The sequence below is a fragment of the Vulpes vulpes genome, chromosome 3 (assembly GCF_048418805.1).
Source record: "Vulpes vulpes isolate BD-2025 chromosome 3, VulVul3, whole genome shotgun sequence".
Classification (NCBI taxonomy): Eukaryota; Metazoa; Chordata; class Mammalia; order Carnivora; family Canidae; genus Vulpes; species Vulpes vulpes.
The window spans coordinates 86445790-86460674 of record NC_132782.1 but is presented as its reverse complement, the minus strand read 5'-3'; the positions used below and the strand labels follow the sequence as shown (position 1 = coordinate 86460674).

Sequence of the window (14885 nt, the reverse complement as noted above, 5' to 3'; positions counted from 1 at the left end):
GAATTGGCAGGAACGTTCCAGGCAGTGCCAAGTCTCCCATCTCAATGCAGGATTTCTCCCCCTTGGTCCTGTGAGAAGACAGGCCCATCTTGTCAGTCTGCATGGTGCTCTCTCCATTGAAACTGCTTTGTTTTCAAGAAATCTGTTTCTTAGGACAGCTATATTTATTAGGAGGTCTTAAATTTTATTTATTTTTTGATATTAAAACCTGACTGCCCCTAGGACTCGGCTTCCAGTGGTCTCAGTTTTGCCTCTGCAGAAACCAGATGCTTAATCAATTATTGTTAGTTCAGAACTTTTATGTTTTAATATTACATTACAAGAACAGTCTTTTATAATCTAAATCTAAGTCATTGGGACTTTGCTGAACTAAACCGTGCTAAATGCACGCAGCAAAATGCCACGTAGCTACTGAAAAGCCATAAAAAGATCTGTTGACGTGTAAAGGTGTTGTCGATGTCACCCCATCCTTAGTTTATGGAAATATTCATAGAGCATCCACTCTTTGCTAGCCCTGCATCAGGTTCCAGGAACACAGCGGTGGGCAGCAGCTGTGGCCACTGATCCCCCCTCATGCTCCTCACAAATAAGTGTGCACACAGTAATCCTGCCATGTCATGATGGAGCCTGTCTCTTCTGATGACCAATGGCCACCTTCTCTTGTCTGCGTTTTTAGGGGATTTCTCAAGCTGCCAGATATGTTTACCAGCGCCTCGTCAACGATGGGATTTTGAGCCAAGCATTCAGCATCGCTCCCGTGAGATTTTAATTTTTCTTTAATTGTTGTCGTCCACGGTTTGCTTTTTTAAAAAAATCTGTAACCCTGCCATGTTCTGCTTCTGTCCTGTAGGAGTATCAGCTCGTGGTGGTAGGGCACAGCCTGGGGGCGGGCGCTGCAGCCGTGTTGGCCATCATGCTCCGGAACTCATACCCGCAGGTCCGATGTTACGCCTTCTCCCCACCCAGGGGGCTACTGAGGTACTTGCTCTGCATCAAGCCTGGGCCATGGTGCTCCACACTGGGCTTTTCTTTGTGATTTCATTCTGCTTTCTCTTCCTTGGCACCAGTTGGTTTCAGACCCTGTTCAGTTGAAGACTGAATAGCCTTTCATAGGTCTATGTGAGCGGAGCTCTGCTGCCTAAATGAGACAGCACTAAGGGTTTGTTTTTTAAATGGAGATGCACCTGACCTGTAGCATTGCTTTCGTATCAGGAGCGCAGCGGTAATGACTTGGTATTTGTATATGTTGTGAAATGATAACATGACAGGAAGTCATGTTAACACTTACCACGTTAACATAGTTACAGAATTTTTTTTTCTTGTGGTAAGAACCTGTAAGATTTGTTCTCTTAGCGGCTTTCAGACACGCAGTGCAGTATCATTAACTTGAGTCCCCGTGCTGCGTACTCCACGCCCGTCAGTCTCCGTGACTTATTTATGACTGGGAGTTTGTACCCTTTGGCTCCCCTCACCTACTCCACAAACCCATGTGTTCTAGATCTGTGAGCTTGGTTTTTAGTTTGGGGTTTTTTTTAGATTTACATGAACGGGAGATCATACAGTATTTGTAAAGATAAATGAGTCTGCCTCGCTTATCTCACATAGCATAATGCCTTCGGGTCCATTCATGTTGTTGCAAATGGCAGGATTTCCTTTTACTCTATTCTGTTTTCATTCTGTTTTCTGGCCACTGTGTATGCATCTGCACACACACTGTTTTGTCCATGTGCTGATGGACACTCATGTTGTGGTTTCCATGTCTTGGCTCTGGCAAATAATGCTTCAGTGAACCTGGGGTGTGGACATCTCTTTGAGTTAGTATTTTTTTTTTTTTTGATACATACCCAAAAATGGAATTGTTAGATGATAACGGTAGTTTTTTCAGCTCTCTGAGGAACTGCCACAGTGTTTTCCACAGCAACTACGCCAGTTTACATTCCCACCATCAATGCACATGGGTTCCCTGCTCTCCACCTCTTCACCAACATCTGGGGTTTCTTGGTTTGGGGGGGGCTTTTTTTTTTTTTTGTAAGATTTATTTATTTATTTATTCATGAGAGACAGGGAGAGAGAGAGAGGCAGAGACACAGGCAGAGGAAGAAGCAGGCTCCATGCAGGGAGCCTGATGTGGGACTCGATCCCAGGACTCCAGGATCATACCCTGGGCTGAAGGTGGCGCTAAACTGCTGAGCCACCCAGGCTGCCCTGTTTGGGGGCTTTGTTTTTGTTTTTGATACTAGCCATTCTGACAGATGTGAGGTGGGATCTCATTGTGGTTTTGATTTGCATTCCCAGGGATCCCTGGGTGGCGCAGCGGTTTGGCGCCTGCCTTTGGCCCAGGGCGCGATCCTGGAGACCCAGGATCAAATCCCACATCAGGCTCCCGGTGCATGGAGACTGCTTCCCCCTCTGCCTATGTCTCTGCCTCTCTCTCTCTCTCTCTTTCTGTGACTATCATAAATAAAAAAAAAATAAAAAAAAATAAAAAAAAATGATTTGCATTTCCTGATAAGTAGTGATGCTGAGCACCTTTCCGTGTAACTGTGGGTCATATGCATGTCTCTTTTTGGGAATCTCTATTAATATCCTCTGCCCATTTTTTTTAATCTTACTGTCTTTTTTGCTGTTGGGTTGTATGAATTCTTAATATATTTTGGGTATCAACCCTTTTCAGAGATGAGATTTGCACATGTTTTCTCCCATTCCTTTGGTTGCCTGTTCATTTTGTTGGTGGTTCCCTTTGCTGTGCAGAAGCTTTTCCGTTGGATGCAGTCCTTGTTTATTTTGGCTTTTTTTGCCTTTGCTTTTAGTGTCAGATCAAAAAAATTATCACCAGGACACATGTCAAGGAGTTTATTGCCTGTTTTCTTCAAGTTGTTTTATGGTTTTAGGTCTTATATTCAAGTCTTTAATCCATTATGAGTTTGTGTGTGTGTGTGTGTGTGTGTGTGTGTGTGTGTGTGTGTGTGTGATGTGAGATGGGGTCCAGTTTCATTCTTTTGCAAGTGGCTTCAGTTTTCCCATCACCGTTAATTGAAGACACTGTTCTTTCTTCATCAGTATATTTTTGGCTCTTTTGTTGTAAAGTACCTCTGGGATCTGTATCTGTTTTATGCCAGTACCATACGGTTGTGATTACTGTGGCTTTGTAACAGTCTGAACTCAGGAAGCATGAGGCCTCCAGCCTGGTTCTTCCTTCTCAAGATGGCTTTGGCTGTTTAGGGTTTTTTTGTGGTTCCACATAAATTTTAGGATCAATTGATCTGTTTCTTGAAAAATGCCATTGGAATTTTGATAGGGATTGCACTGACTCTAGGTTTCTCTGGGTAGTGTGGGCATTTTAACAGTATTAATACTTCCAGTCCAGGAGCACAGAACATCTTTCTGTTTGTGTCTTCAGTTTCTTTCATCAGTGTCTTACTACTTGTGGGGTACACGTCTCCACCTCCTTGGTTGAATTTCTCACTTCATATTTTTTCACTACAATTGTAGGTGGGATTGCTTTGTTATTTTTCTGATAGTTCATTATTACTTTATAAAAAAGAACAGATTTCTGTACATAGGCATACCTTGTTTTGTACTTTGCAGATACTTTTAAATTTTTTTTTAATAAACATTTTGGCAACCTTGCCTTAAAAACAAGTCTATTAGGGCCATTTTTCCAACAGCATTTGCTCATTTTTTGTCTGTGTCACATTTAATAGTTCTTGCAATATTTCAGATTTTTTTTCATGATTTTATATTTTGTTAAGCTGATCTGCAATCAGTGATGATGACTTCCTGAAAACCCCCAACAGTGGTTGGCATTTTTTAGCAATAAAATATTTTTTAAAGTATGTACATTGGTTTTTTTAGACCTGTTATTGCATGCTTAATGGACTGCAGTGTAGTGTAAACATACCTTACATGCACTGGGAAAGCAAACAGTTCATTTTACAGTATTGCAATATTTGCTTTACTGCAGCAGTCTCTAACTGAACCTGCAAGACTCTCAAGTTATGTCTCTATTGATTCTGTATCCTACAGCTTTACTGGATTTGTTTACTGAGTATTTTTTTAAGTGTGAAAAGTACATTTTTCTTTTCTTAACATACTTAATCCTATATAATCTTTTGCCCTAATTATAAAAGAAATTTGTGCTACAATTAAAAAAGAAGGGCGCCTAGGTGACTCAGTCGGTTAAGCATCTGACTTTGGCTCAGGTCATGATCCTAGGATCCTGGGATCAAGCCCTGCGTTGGGCTCCCTCCTCAGCCTTGAGTCTGCTTCTCCCTCTGCTCCTCTTCCCCCCTACTTCCTGTTTGTGCTCAAATAAATAAATAAAATCTTTAAAAAATTCATATCCATCATAGAAATTTCAGAAAATATAAAAAAGTGGAAAGATCAAAGATCTACCCAGAAATCACCATTATAACTATTTAGGTTTGTTTACTTCCATCTCTGTGTGTGTATTTTACAAATTAACATGATATTCTATATACACTGTATACTTATATTGTTTGAGAACATGTTTTTTATAACACTCATTAGTATTCTATCATCTGGTTATACCATTTTTATCCTACCACTGTGGGATATTTACATTCATTTTTTCTATTATTACAAGTAATTGTCACTTATATATGAATATTGATGTACCTTTTAAATTTTTAGTTCTTTTTTAAATTTTTTTTTTTTTTTAAATTTTTATTTATTCACTTATGATAGTCACACACACACAGAGAGAGAGGGGCAGAGACACAGGCAGAGGGAGAAGCAGGCTCCATGCACCGGGAGCCCGATGTGGGATTCGATCCCGGGTCTCCAGGATCGCGCCCTGGGCCAAAGGCAGGCGCCAAACCGCTGCGCCACCCAGGGATCCCTAAATTTTTAGTTCTTATTTTAAGATTTTTCTTTTCTGGGATCCCTGGGTGGTGCAGTGGTTTGGCACTTGCCTTTGGCCCCGGGGTGCGATCCTGGAGACCCGGGATTGAATCCTGCATCGGGCTCCCTGCGTGGAGCCTGCTTCTCCCTCTGCCTGTGTCTCTGCCTCTCTCTCTCTCTCTGTGTGACTATCATGAGTGAATAAATAAAATCTTTAAAAAAAAAAAAGATTTTTTCTTTTCTTATTTTTTTATTTTATTATTTGAGAGAGAGTGCGAGAGCACAAGGAGCAGAGAGGGAAAAGCAGACTCCTCACTGAGCAGGGAGCCCAACGTGGGGCTCAATCCCAGGGCCCCAGGAGCATGACCAGAGCCCAAGTAGATGCTTCACTGACTGAGCCATCCAGGTGCCCCTAAGTTCTTTTTAGATTAAAATATATATACTTGTACATATAAAAAGACATGAGTGATTTTTTAAAATAACAATTTGTAAGTTGTGAAACGTTAACATAAAACATTTTTGAGGGGGGATCCCTGGGTGGCGCAGTGGTTTGGCACTTGCCTTTGGCCCAGGGCGCGATCCTGGAGACCCAGGATCGAATCCCACATCAGGCTCCCGGTGCATGGAGCCTGCTTCTCCCTCTGCCTATGTCTCTGCCTCTCTCTCTCTCTCTGTGACTATCATAAATAAATAAAAATTAAAAAAAAAAAAAAAAACATTTTTGAGGGACACCTGGGTGGCTCATCTGGTGAGCATCTGCCTTTGGCACAGCATGATCCTGGGATCTGGGATCAAGTCCCACATCAAGCTCCTTGTGGGGAGCTTGCTTCTTCTTCTGCCTGTGCCTCTGCCTCTCACTATGTCTCTCATAAATAAATAAAATCTTAAAAAAAAAAACCAAAAACATATTTTTGAGAACAATAAGTAAATGTCCATACAGGTTGTATGCATTTTGCTGTGTGGAAAAGCCCTACACAAAAGATCTATTTACTGTATGATCCCATTTATAGGACCTTCTAGAAAAGACAAATATATGATGACAGAAAGTGCCAGTGGTTGCCTGGGGTTGGAGGTGGGATTGATTGCCAAGGGATACAGGGAGCTTTTGGGGGTGATGGAAATGCTCTTTATCTTAATGGTGGTGGTAGTTAAACAGCTACATGGATTTGTCAGAACTGGTTGTACACATATGGCAGGTGGTTTTGCTGTCTACTTCAGGAAAGTGAGCTGTGTGAAAATACTTTTGCTTGAAAAGTAGCTTTACCACCTATAGACACATAATAGTTTGGATTTGTATGGTTTTGAAATTTAATTTTTTTGAAATGTATTATTTTTAAGATTTTATTTGACAGAGAGCGCACAAGCAGGGGGAGGGGCAGAGGTGGAGGGAGAAGCAGGCTCCCCACTGATCAGGAGCTCCATCCCAGGACTTTGAGATCATGACTTGAACCCAAGGCAGGTGTTTTACCGACTGAGCCACTGAGGTGCCCTTATTTTTTTGAAATTTATACAATTAGAATTGTACTTAATTTACCCTATGACTTCTCTTTTTTGTTCCACATTATGTTTGCTGCCTGTAAGATGTGATCCTGTCAGTTCTGGTTCTGTTTCGTCCTATATCCATCACAAAGGTTTGTTTTGCTGGTGATGGTCATTGGTTGTTTGGACCCTCTCTGGGTGTAGACCAAGGGTGGGGGGGTGTTACTGGATCACGGAGTGTGCGTGTGCGCATGCCCCGCCTCTGCATGTGAATGCCCCTTGCTCTACAAAGGGGCTCTGCCACTGTCCTTTGGCCTGCAGCGATGGGAGGTCACCTCACTCCACATTCTCACTAACCGTTAATCTCAGATTTAAAACTTTCCCAGTACGATGGTCAGATAGTGATGTTTCATCGTGATTTAACTTACATATCCATGATTGCTAACCAAGTTGGTTCTCTTTTCATGTCTTTATTGGCTGTTGAGTTTCCACTTTTGTGATGTTCTTTTTGGCCATTTTTCCGTCGGGTTGGCTCTTCCTCTCATTGATTTGTAAACACATATTCTGTAATCTGTTTTTTGTGGCTGCAAGTTATCTGTCATGAATATGCTTTCCTGGTCCTTGGTGTGCTTTTTTCCTTGAGTCCTGTCTTCAGGTCATCACTTCTTAATTTTAACACTAATTTGTCTATCTTCCCGTTTATGATTTTTGGATTTTTGTATCATAAGGATCTGGACCTTGTGTCCTCTACTCTTTTAGTCTGGCCTTTCAACTTTCCGTCAGTCTCTGTGTTTCACAGAGTTTCTCTTTGTGGTGTGAGGCAGGGAACCAGTTTTATTTCCTCTGCACATGGCACATTATCATAACCCCTCCCCTACTGCTGACATCAAATGTGGGCATCCACTAGTGCAAATCCTTTTACTTTTGAAAAAGCATCTTGGCTATCCTTGGCCCTTGACATCTCCATGTCAGCTTCAGAATCAGTTTGGTAAATTCCGTGAACTAAAAGCTTAGAATTTTTATTTCAACTGCCTCTATTTTGTAGTTCAACTGGGAGGTAACGGACATTGAGCTTTCCCACCTTTGAACATGAAATCACATTTCAAACTTCAGGGAGTCTTTAGTGTCTTTCAGTTGAGTTTTATGATTTTCTACATCTTTTGTTGTCATAGATCATTCTTCTGAGAAATTTGCCAAGATTTTGTATCCAACAGCCTCATTAAGTCTGTTTATTAGAATTCATTTTCAGATGCCTTCTTTTTTACTCTATAAACTAATTTCATGAATGACAGTTTTATCTTCCTTTTGCCTTTGGGGTTTGATAGGATCACCATTATCGGTCCCCTCCACGCACCCCCGGGTGTACAAGGATCTTTTTGTCACTATGGTTTTGCCTTTTTCAATGCCATATAAATGGAATCCTACAATGTGCAGGATTGTGTTGCATTTCTTCTACTCAGTAAGATGCATCCAGGTTGTGTGGACATTTGCTTTATTCTGAGTGTATGATCTTCAGTGTATCTCACTTCAAAATTGTAGATTCTCCAGTCTGTGAAGGTTTACAGAGTGCCTCTGCTGTGTTCTCACACTCTTTCAGGGCCTCCCAACAGATGGGTGGCACCTCCCTCCACTTGATCTTGTTGGGCATCTCCAACCTCTTGTTCCTACCTCTGTATCTTTACTTTTAGTGCTACAGTCTAGATAGTTCTTCAGATCTATTTACTTCGTCACTGGTTCTCTCTTAAGTGCTTATAATGATCTGTTAAATGGAATTGGAATTTTCATACAAAAGTTAAAAATTAAAATTAAGTAGTATAAGCCACCATTTAATCAGCTTCCATAATTTGTTAATGTAACCAATCTTCACGTACGCACCCTACTTCCCACACATCTCTGTGGCTAGAGTACCTTGAAACAAATCTGAGACCTATCATTTCATCTGTAAATACCCTGGGTCCTTAAAGCAGAGAGCACTTGGAGAAAATCTGATTCCAGTAATTGGTCATGTTCTCCCAATTATCTCCTAAATGTTTTACAGTTGATTTCTTTAAATTCCAAACGAGGATATAGTGGATTTGCCTTGTAACTATTTTTTTGTTATTTTTAAATCAGATTTAATAGCCTATGTACAGGGAATCCACACAGACATAGAAATAATGTAATTCTCCTTTAACATACAGATATTTCAGTTCTGGGGCCCCTGGGTGCTCAGTCGGTTAAGCATGCCTTTGGGTTGGGTCATGATCCCAGAATTCCAAGATGGAGTCCTGCATGGGCTCCGTGCCCAATGGGGAATCATCTCCCTCTGCCCGACTCACTCGTGCTCTCTTGCTCTTTCAAATAAATCTTTAAAAAACAAACAAACAAAAAAGACATTTCAGTTTCCTCTGTATCTGAAACCACGTTATTTGTTCTGGAGAATCCACATTCTGGATTTCTCTTGTATACTCACTATGCCGTTTCCCATGTTCCTCTGCACTACTGGCTGTACGTCCTAGAAAATGGTAATCATAATACATGGTAGCCGTGGCGTGCTCTGACAAACTTATATAAGAGCTGCAGTGAATAGCCTTTTGCATCTCTTTACCATTTTGCCAGAGCGTCTTTGTTAGATTCCTCCAAGTGGGGTTCCTGGGTCAAAGGATACAAGCATAGGCTTGATTTTGATCTGGTTGATGGATGTTGTGGCTTTACTAGAATCTGGAAATGTGTTGCTCTGTTTGGAGTCTCTCCATTTTATTTCTCTTCCCCTTCAAAGAGTAGAGAACAGTTTTATTCTCTGAAAACTTAGCTCACTGACCTTGGCAGAGTTACCTGATTTCTCTTTATGGAGTTTTTTATGGGCAGTATAATCCTCAGACCTCACTAATTTTTATTTTTCTGAAATTTCAGCAAATCCCTTTATGAATACTCTAAGAATTTCATCGTGTCACTTGTCCTAGGCAAGGATGTCATTCCCAGGTGAGTCCACTGGATGCTTCATCTGGGTTTGGGGCGGCTGAAAGGCCAAGTTCTGAGCCTCAATCTGGTCTTTTGCTAAACAGGTTAAGTGTGACTAACCTGGAAGATTTGAAGAAGAGAATCTTGCGAGTGATTGCTCACTGTAACAAGCCCAAGGTAACTTGGGGTGCCTGTGAGAGGATCTAAGGAGTCTGCGGCTGTATGTGCCAAGGAGAGGATATTTCTAAATTCAGAGCCTCTTAGACCACAGCATTTGATGCTGTTGCCTGAAGCTCTACCTTCTGTACAGATCTTTGGCATCCTATAACGATGCTGAAGAAAGCAAATGGCTCAGTCATGAGATGTCACAGTCAGAATACTGACCAGAACCATCCCTGTCCTAGTTAGGTGATTTACCTTCTCATGCTTTCTTAGCCCTGTCTTGTGACCAGCAGTATTTGGGATGCTTTTGGTCTCAAAGCTTAGAAAAAAAGGCTGCCAGAGTTTAAGAAGCACTAGCAAATTTATACAGTGGATTATTCTAGTCACTAGAAATGGTGACATAAGTTTATGTTTACCAATAAAGATATCTATGATGTATTGAAGTTTTAAAAAGGGCAGATTTAAAAAAAAATAAAAATAAAAAAAAATAAAAAAGGGCAGATTTAAAAAATTCTTAGGGATGTGATCCAAGGCAGGGGATATATAAAGAAGTTTTTAACCTGTTTTCTAGCATTTCTTTGATGCTACTCAGAAATTTTAATTTAAAATAACTTTCTCCTTACCGACTACCCCCCAATCCAGAGCTTTAAAAATTAATAAATCTCTTTAAGGAAAAGTCAAGCTGGTTGGCAGAACTACCTGAAAAGAATGAAAAATGATAATGATTTTTCTTCAAAATCTGCAGGATTTGGTTTTCACATATTACTTCAAGTCTGATATGGCTTCACTGGCCAAGAGACACAGGAGGTCGGGCCACTGACCTCCACACTCCTAAGACCCAGGATTTATTTTTTTTTTAATTTTATTTATTTATTTACTTACTTACTTACTTACTTACTTACTTACTTACTTACTTACTTACTTATTTATTTAATTATAGTCACAGAGAGAGAGAGGGGCAGAGACACAGGCAGAGGGAGAAGCAGGCTCCATGCACCGGGAGCCTGACGTGGGATTCGATCCCGGGTCTCCAAGATTGCGCCCTGGGCCAAATGCAGGCGCCAAACCACTGCGCCACCCAGGGATCCCCAAGACCCAGGATTTAAAGAGACCACTGGTCTGAGCTCTGAGGATCACGGTCCCTGAGCACAGGTTTCTGAGTCCAGGGTCTGTGTTGACAGTGACAGCTGCACAGTGTAATGAGCCTACTGCCTTCTTGGGTCTCTCCTTCAGTACAAGATCCTGCTGCACGGGTGTTGGTATGAGCTGTTCGGAGGAAGCCCTGATAACTCTCCCACGGAGCTGGATGGGGGCACCCAGGGGGACCTGACACAGCCGCTTCTGGGGGAGCAGAGCCTGCTAACACATGGGTCCCCGACATACAGCTTTTCCAGTGACTCCCCCTTGGAGTCCCCCACCAAGTACCCACCCCTCTACCCTCCCGGCAGGATCATCCACCTGGAGGAAGAAGGCACTTCGGGGAGGTGAGTGTGGGCAGTGTGGGCAGAGGCCACTAAGCAGGTGGAAGACGAGGCACAGGGTGGCACCCTAAAGGGAGGCTTTGCCAGGTCACCTCTTGTCCTCCTCAGGTTTTGCCGTGCTGCTGCTCAGTACTGTGCGAGGTGGTCCCATGAATCACAGTTCAGCAAAATACTCATCGGCCCAAAGATGTTAACAGACCACATGCCTGACGTCCTGATGAAGGCCTTGGACAGCGTGGTAGCCGACAGGGCTGCATTTCTTCTCTGTCCAGCCGGAGGCAGCTTGAATGTGGATGTGGTGTAACTGGGGCTAATGCCACCTGCTCCGGGATGACAGACTCACTTTTGTTCTTAAATGGACAAAATCAGAGTGATTCCATGATGCTAGTACCTTGGATGTCCATTGGTAGGAATCTGGTGGGTACTAAATTCGATGGTTTTCTAAATCACTGAATAACTTGGGAAGTGACTTTGATCCAAATATTAGCAGGATCAGCTATCAGGAGAGAGGACTGAGATGATGGGACTCAATCTGAAGCTTCAGGGCAACTCCCTTGGTGATCTGAGAACTGTCCCAGGATAGGGTGGGAACCCAAGGCCAGGTTTAAGACCCGGATGGATCTGTAGATTCCCACCCCTTAGGCCACCTTTTTGCTGACAGGTTCTTACCATTGTTTAGAGGAGACCTGCATGCAGATCTGCAGTTTATTTTGCAAACTGGATTTTCCTGGCTGCACAAACTCAGTATTCCATTGTCAGGGCACAGATGGGTTTTTCCTGGGTGGCCTGAAGGGCCGGCCCCGAGGCTGGGCTAGGAATGGGACCACTGCCCCCAAGCACTCCAGTCTCAATTTCAAGCTGTTTCATTTTCACAAAATATTCTGGCTTTTGGAGATCAGCCAACAGACTCGGAGGGAGTGAATAAAGCACTTACACGTGTCATTACTGTGATGTACTTATCTATTGGATATTTCCAGGAAGGTTTATATTGGATAGTTTTACCAGCAATTCTGTTCTAAAGGTTTTGTCTATTGTGAACAAAAATGAAGCCTTAGGCTTTCTTGGAGCTTTGGCCTAAAGGTTGAAGATCACACAGGCATCTGATTTAACCCCACCAAAGTGCTAGAAAATGACAGTAAACAGATCTCTTTAAAAAACATAAACCCACACGGATGGGGAAAGAAGAGAAGGAACAATTGGTTGGCTAGAGATAAAATCCTAAGTGGAGGAGGAAAAACCAGAACTACCCTGGTTTAGGATTCTGATCCCCTCTCCCCCGTGCACAGCAGGGAACCAGTGAAAGTGAGGCTACTTATTTGAAAGCTGGAAGTTTGGCCCTTGGGTTTGTTCTGGGGGGAAGAGCCCTAGACAGCAGTGCAGTAGGGGGCGGGGGGAACGACACACTCCTCAGCTTCTTCTACTTAGGTGTCTAACTGCCACAGGTTTTGTTTCTAAACACAATTCCTGTATGTTCCTAGTGGCAGAAAGCTAAGAGATTTTGGACACCTGTTGCTACCACCTATGGTGCCTGGTTTCCAGTCTGCCCCCTTCCCTTTATTTTTTTAATTTTTTTAAAGATTTTATTTTTATGTATTCATGAGAGACACAGAGAGAGGCAGAGACGCAGGCAGATGGAGAAGTAGGCTCCATGCAAGGAGCCTGACGTGGGACTCGATCCCAGGGCTCCAAGATCACGCCCTGAGCCGAAGGCTCAACTGCTGAGCCACCCAGGCATCCCTTCCCTTTAAGATTTATTTTAGATTGAGTGAGCATGGGGAGGAGGTAGGAGGGGAGAAACAATCTCAGACCACACTGAGTGTAGGGAGCCCATCGCAGGGGTCAATTCTCAGACCCTGAGATCATGACCTGAGCCAAAACTGAATCAGACGTTCAACCAGTTGTACCTCCAGGTGCCCCCCAGTCTGCTTTCATAGCCTCACAACTTCTAAGCATGGGCCCGGGTCTACCGGGCACAGAAAAACAAGGGACCAGGAGCAGCAATCCCAGCTACAGCGTGGGAACAGAGAAAGCATTGCAACCACAAAACAGGTCCCAAGGCTGGAACACAACGGAGGATAACCCCTGAAGGTGAAAAGCCATGAGCACTGGACTCCAGGGCAGCTGGGCAACAGCGCCCCAGCCGACAGAACCCACAAGCAAAAAGGCTCAGAGAAGCCCAGGCTGTGCAAGACGGGAAGAAATCTCACAGAGCTTGTCAACATAAGTTCACTCCACAACAGAAATGGCCAAGGAAGACCCGAGGGAGAGGCCTTCAAAACGGAAAGGAAACCATTTCCACTCCAGCACTTCGGACCAGCCAGGAAGGATCAAGGGAGAAGGAAGTTCTTTTCAAAGACACAAAGGCTGAGAAACCCATTTCCCACACACTTCTTTCTCAGGAAACTCTTGGAGGTGTTCAAGATAAAGCAAATTAAAAAGGAGTTGGCGGCGTGTAGCTGGCTCATTTGCGCGTGGGCTCCTGATGCTGGGATTGGGAGTCTGAGGCCCACAGTGGCCCAGGGGATACGAAGATCAGCACATCAGGGAACAGTGGCCAAAGGATTCTGAGACTTTTAGGAAAATGAAATTCGTGAAACAAACCTACACGTTTGAGATTTAGATCACAGATGGAAGTTCACTTACTAGATCATTAAGCACATAAAGAATTAAGCAAAGTACCAGTTATTCCTTAAAAAAAAGCAGTTGTGCAGCCAAGTTTTGTTCCTCCACAGCTCAGCAAGGAATATTCACATGGATATTCAATAGTGACCACCAACCAAAATAATTCTGTGTAGGGAAGGGAGTGGGGGGAGTTGCCCCTCCAGGAGTATCTGTGGTAGCAGCTGAAACTGAAAATGCAAGCAGCCATAAAGTGACTTAGCCTGACCCCCAGGGCCGGGGGGGGGGGGGGGGTGTGTGTGTGGAGGCTGGAGACTGAAGCAAATAAATTGCCTGTGATTTAATTAACTATACCTATGTAACAAAGCCTCTAGAAAAAAACCATAAGAATGGGGGGTGGGTGTAGCTTACAGGCTGGGGAGCATGTGGAGATTTGGGGAGGCCCCATGCCCCTCCCCCATACCTGGCCCTAGGCATCTAGGCATCTCTTCCATCTGGCTGTTGGGAGTCTATCCATCCTTTCTTTTTTTAATTTTTTTTAATTTATTTATGATAGAGAGAGAGAGAGGCAGAGACACAGGCGGAGGGAGAAGCAGGCTCCATGCACCGGGAGCCTGATGTGGGATTCGATCCCGGGTCTCCAGGATCATGCCCTGGGCCAAAGGCAGGCGCCAAACCGCTGCGCCACCCAGGGATCCCCTATCCATCCTTTCATAACTGGTGATCTAGTAGGTTTTTTTTAAAAAAAAGGGCATCACTTAGACATATGGAGAGAAACAGTTAAAAGAACTCAAATTGACTGCCTTTGGGGATGGTGTGAAGAGAGAAGGCTGCTGTTTTTGTAGCAAACCTTTAGAATTACGTGATCTTTTTTTTAATTCATAAGAGACCCAGAGAGAGAGAGAGGCAGAGACCTAGGTAGAGGGAGAAGCAGGCTCCCCGTGGGGAGCCTGATGCGGGACTTGCTCCCAGGACCCGAGATCATGCCCTGAGCCGAAGGCAAACCTCAGCTGCTGAGCCACCCAGGCATCCCTAGAATTATGTGGTTTTTAAACTCTTTAAAAAATACTCAAAGCGATCTTCAGAGCAATAAAAAGGATTACTTCGAAAACTGATTCTAACATGTCATCATTAGCCTCTTCCCTATCAGGCTGCCACCGTCTGCCTCTTCAGCCCAGAGCTCCGGACCAGGATGTATGCACATGCACCCCAGTGTGGATGTCACCTAGGTCTCCCCAGCATTCAGGAGGTGCAGAACCCAACCTGATTCCCCAGCTCCTCTCCAGGAGGGGCCCCTTCCAAGCCCTCCAGTATGAAAACATGCACTGGGAATTAGGTTTC

The 14885-nt window shown here is 43.6% G+C and overlaps 1 protein-coding gene across 2 annotated transcripts in view; it reads left to right on the top strand.

Moving 5' to 3' along the window:
* Positions 1 to 11867, top strand: part of DAGLB (diacylglycerol lipase beta) — a 31016-nt gene extending 19149 nt beyond the window's left edge. For both annotated transcript variants that reach the window (XM_025986164.2, XM_025986165.2), the window contains 6 exons: positions 677 to 757; positions 851 to 978; positions 9235 to 9303; positions 9387 to 9459; positions 10678 to 10928; positions 11034 to 11867. In XM_025986164.2, coding sequence (XP_025841949.1) covers positions 677 to 757; positions 851 to 978; positions 9235 to 9303; positions 9387 to 9459; positions 10678 to 10928; positions 11034 to 11229 — 798 coding nt within the window. In that variant the 3' untranslated portion in view covers positions 11230 to 11867. The remainder of the gene's footprint in view (positions 1 to 676; positions 758 to 850; positions 979 to 9234; positions 9304 to 9386; positions 9460 to 10677; positions 10929 to 11033) is intronic.
* Positions 11868 to 14885: the final 3018 nt, after the last annotated feature.